Source organism: Dipodomys ordii, unplaced genomic scaffold, assembly GCF_000151885.1.
Source record: "Dipodomys ordii isolate 6190 unplaced genomic scaffold, Dord_2.0 Scaffold245, whole genome shotgun sequence".
In the NCBI taxonomy this organism is placed as follows: Eukaryota; Metazoa; Chordata; class Mammalia; order Rodentia; family Heteromyidae; genus Dipodomys; species Dipodomys ordii.
The window spans coordinates 732,519-733,934 of record NW_012267461.1 but is presented as its reverse complement, the minus strand read 5'-3'; the positions used below and the strand labels follow the sequence as shown (position 1 = coordinate 733,934).

The window sequence follows — 1,416 nt, the reverse complement described above, 5'->3', positions numbered from 1 at the left end:
TTTACACTGAATTTATCCCCTCAGAGAAATGCGCCAGTCCGTGTAATGTACATGATAAAATTGTCTGCCTTGGAAAGCTGAAACTCTGAACACAATAGTCTGGGGGAAACCAGGCTGAATAATTCTTTGAAGATACCCAGTAAAGAAATGTCCAGTTATCAGTGATTATAAGAGAGGTTTCTTTGTGTTTGGTAGGATTTCACCAATCTCAATGGTGACTGGGTGTATTTCTTGCTACTTTGAATTACGCTCCATCCTTAGAATCAGATATCCTCGCTGAGTTCCTGATGTGCTTAATTTTTTTCCTCCTTTCCCTGTTGACTCTATGAGCCATCAATGATGTACTTCTTGGGTTTTCAGATAGCAAGTTTTGTGAACAAGTCGGCATGGACATCTCAATCCTGCAGCGGTCCTTGGCCATTTTGGAGTCTATGGTGCTCAATAGCCATGACCTTTACCAGAAGGTGGCACAAGAGATCACCATTGGCCAACTCATTCCTCATCTTCAAGGGTAAGCATGCTGCTCTCCTGGGGAGAGGTTGTTATCTCTGGGGAAGGAGCTGTTCTCTTTGGAGAGGGGCTTCCCACAGCCACAGAGATGCTGCAAATTATTTTGTACTGTTCTACTAAATATACAAACAAATATCCCTTTCCTTTTTTTTCGGTTGTATTTACTGTACCACTTGAGCCATACCCCAACCCATTTTTCCTTTATCTGCTTTTGTTTTTGTTTTCAATAAAGTCTTGCATTTTTGCTCAGGCTGATCTTGGACAGTGATCTTCTTTCCTATGGCCTCTTGCCTAGCTGGGGTTATAGGTATGAACCACCAAGCCCAGCTTATTTGTTAAGATGTAGGAGTTGCTGACTTTTTGTCTATGTTGGCCACAAACCTTGGTCCTCTTGATCTCTACCTCCTGAGTAGCCAGGATTATAGTATGTCACCACACCTGGCAGCCTTGGTTTATGGTGAGTCATGCACCTCTCTCTCCCCTTACACTGACATGGCAAGGTGACTTCTTATCCTTGAGGACTGCTTTGTCTGTCCTTGGCATTGCTCTGTCCATGGCCCCTTGCCCTGGGAAAACCTTTGGCTTTTAACCTGTCTTTGTGGCTATCAGTAGAGTTTTTCTTTTTAAGGCATAAAGCAATTTGCTCTCCTAAGTTCTTAACCGAGGGTGAGCTAACTGTATAATGTTTTCTGTAATATCATGAACACCTTCAGAATTCATTAGAAATTTTATGCTAGACATTTTCAAGCAGTCTTTCCCCCCCTCTTTTGATAGAACTGAACTAAGGCTTTAGGCTTCTAAACAGTCTACCACTGAGCTACACTGTAACTCTTCACTAGGAATCTTTTATTGTAGTTATTTGAAGGAGTTTCATTTCAACCTGCCAATTTATTTATTTTATTTTTA

General features: G+C 41.5%; 1 protein-coding gene across 1 annotated transcript in view; it reads left to right on the top strand.

Moving 5' to 3' along the window:
- Elmo1 (engulfment and cell motility 1) overlaps nucleotides 1-1,416 on the top strand; it is a 418,449-nt gene that overhangs the window by 122,847 nt on the left and 294,186 nt on the right. The window contains 2 exon segments of the mRNA XM_013036055.1: nucleotides 361-385; nucleotides 388-511. Coding sequence (XP_012891509.1) covers nucleotides 361-385; nucleotides 388-511 — 149 coding nt within the window.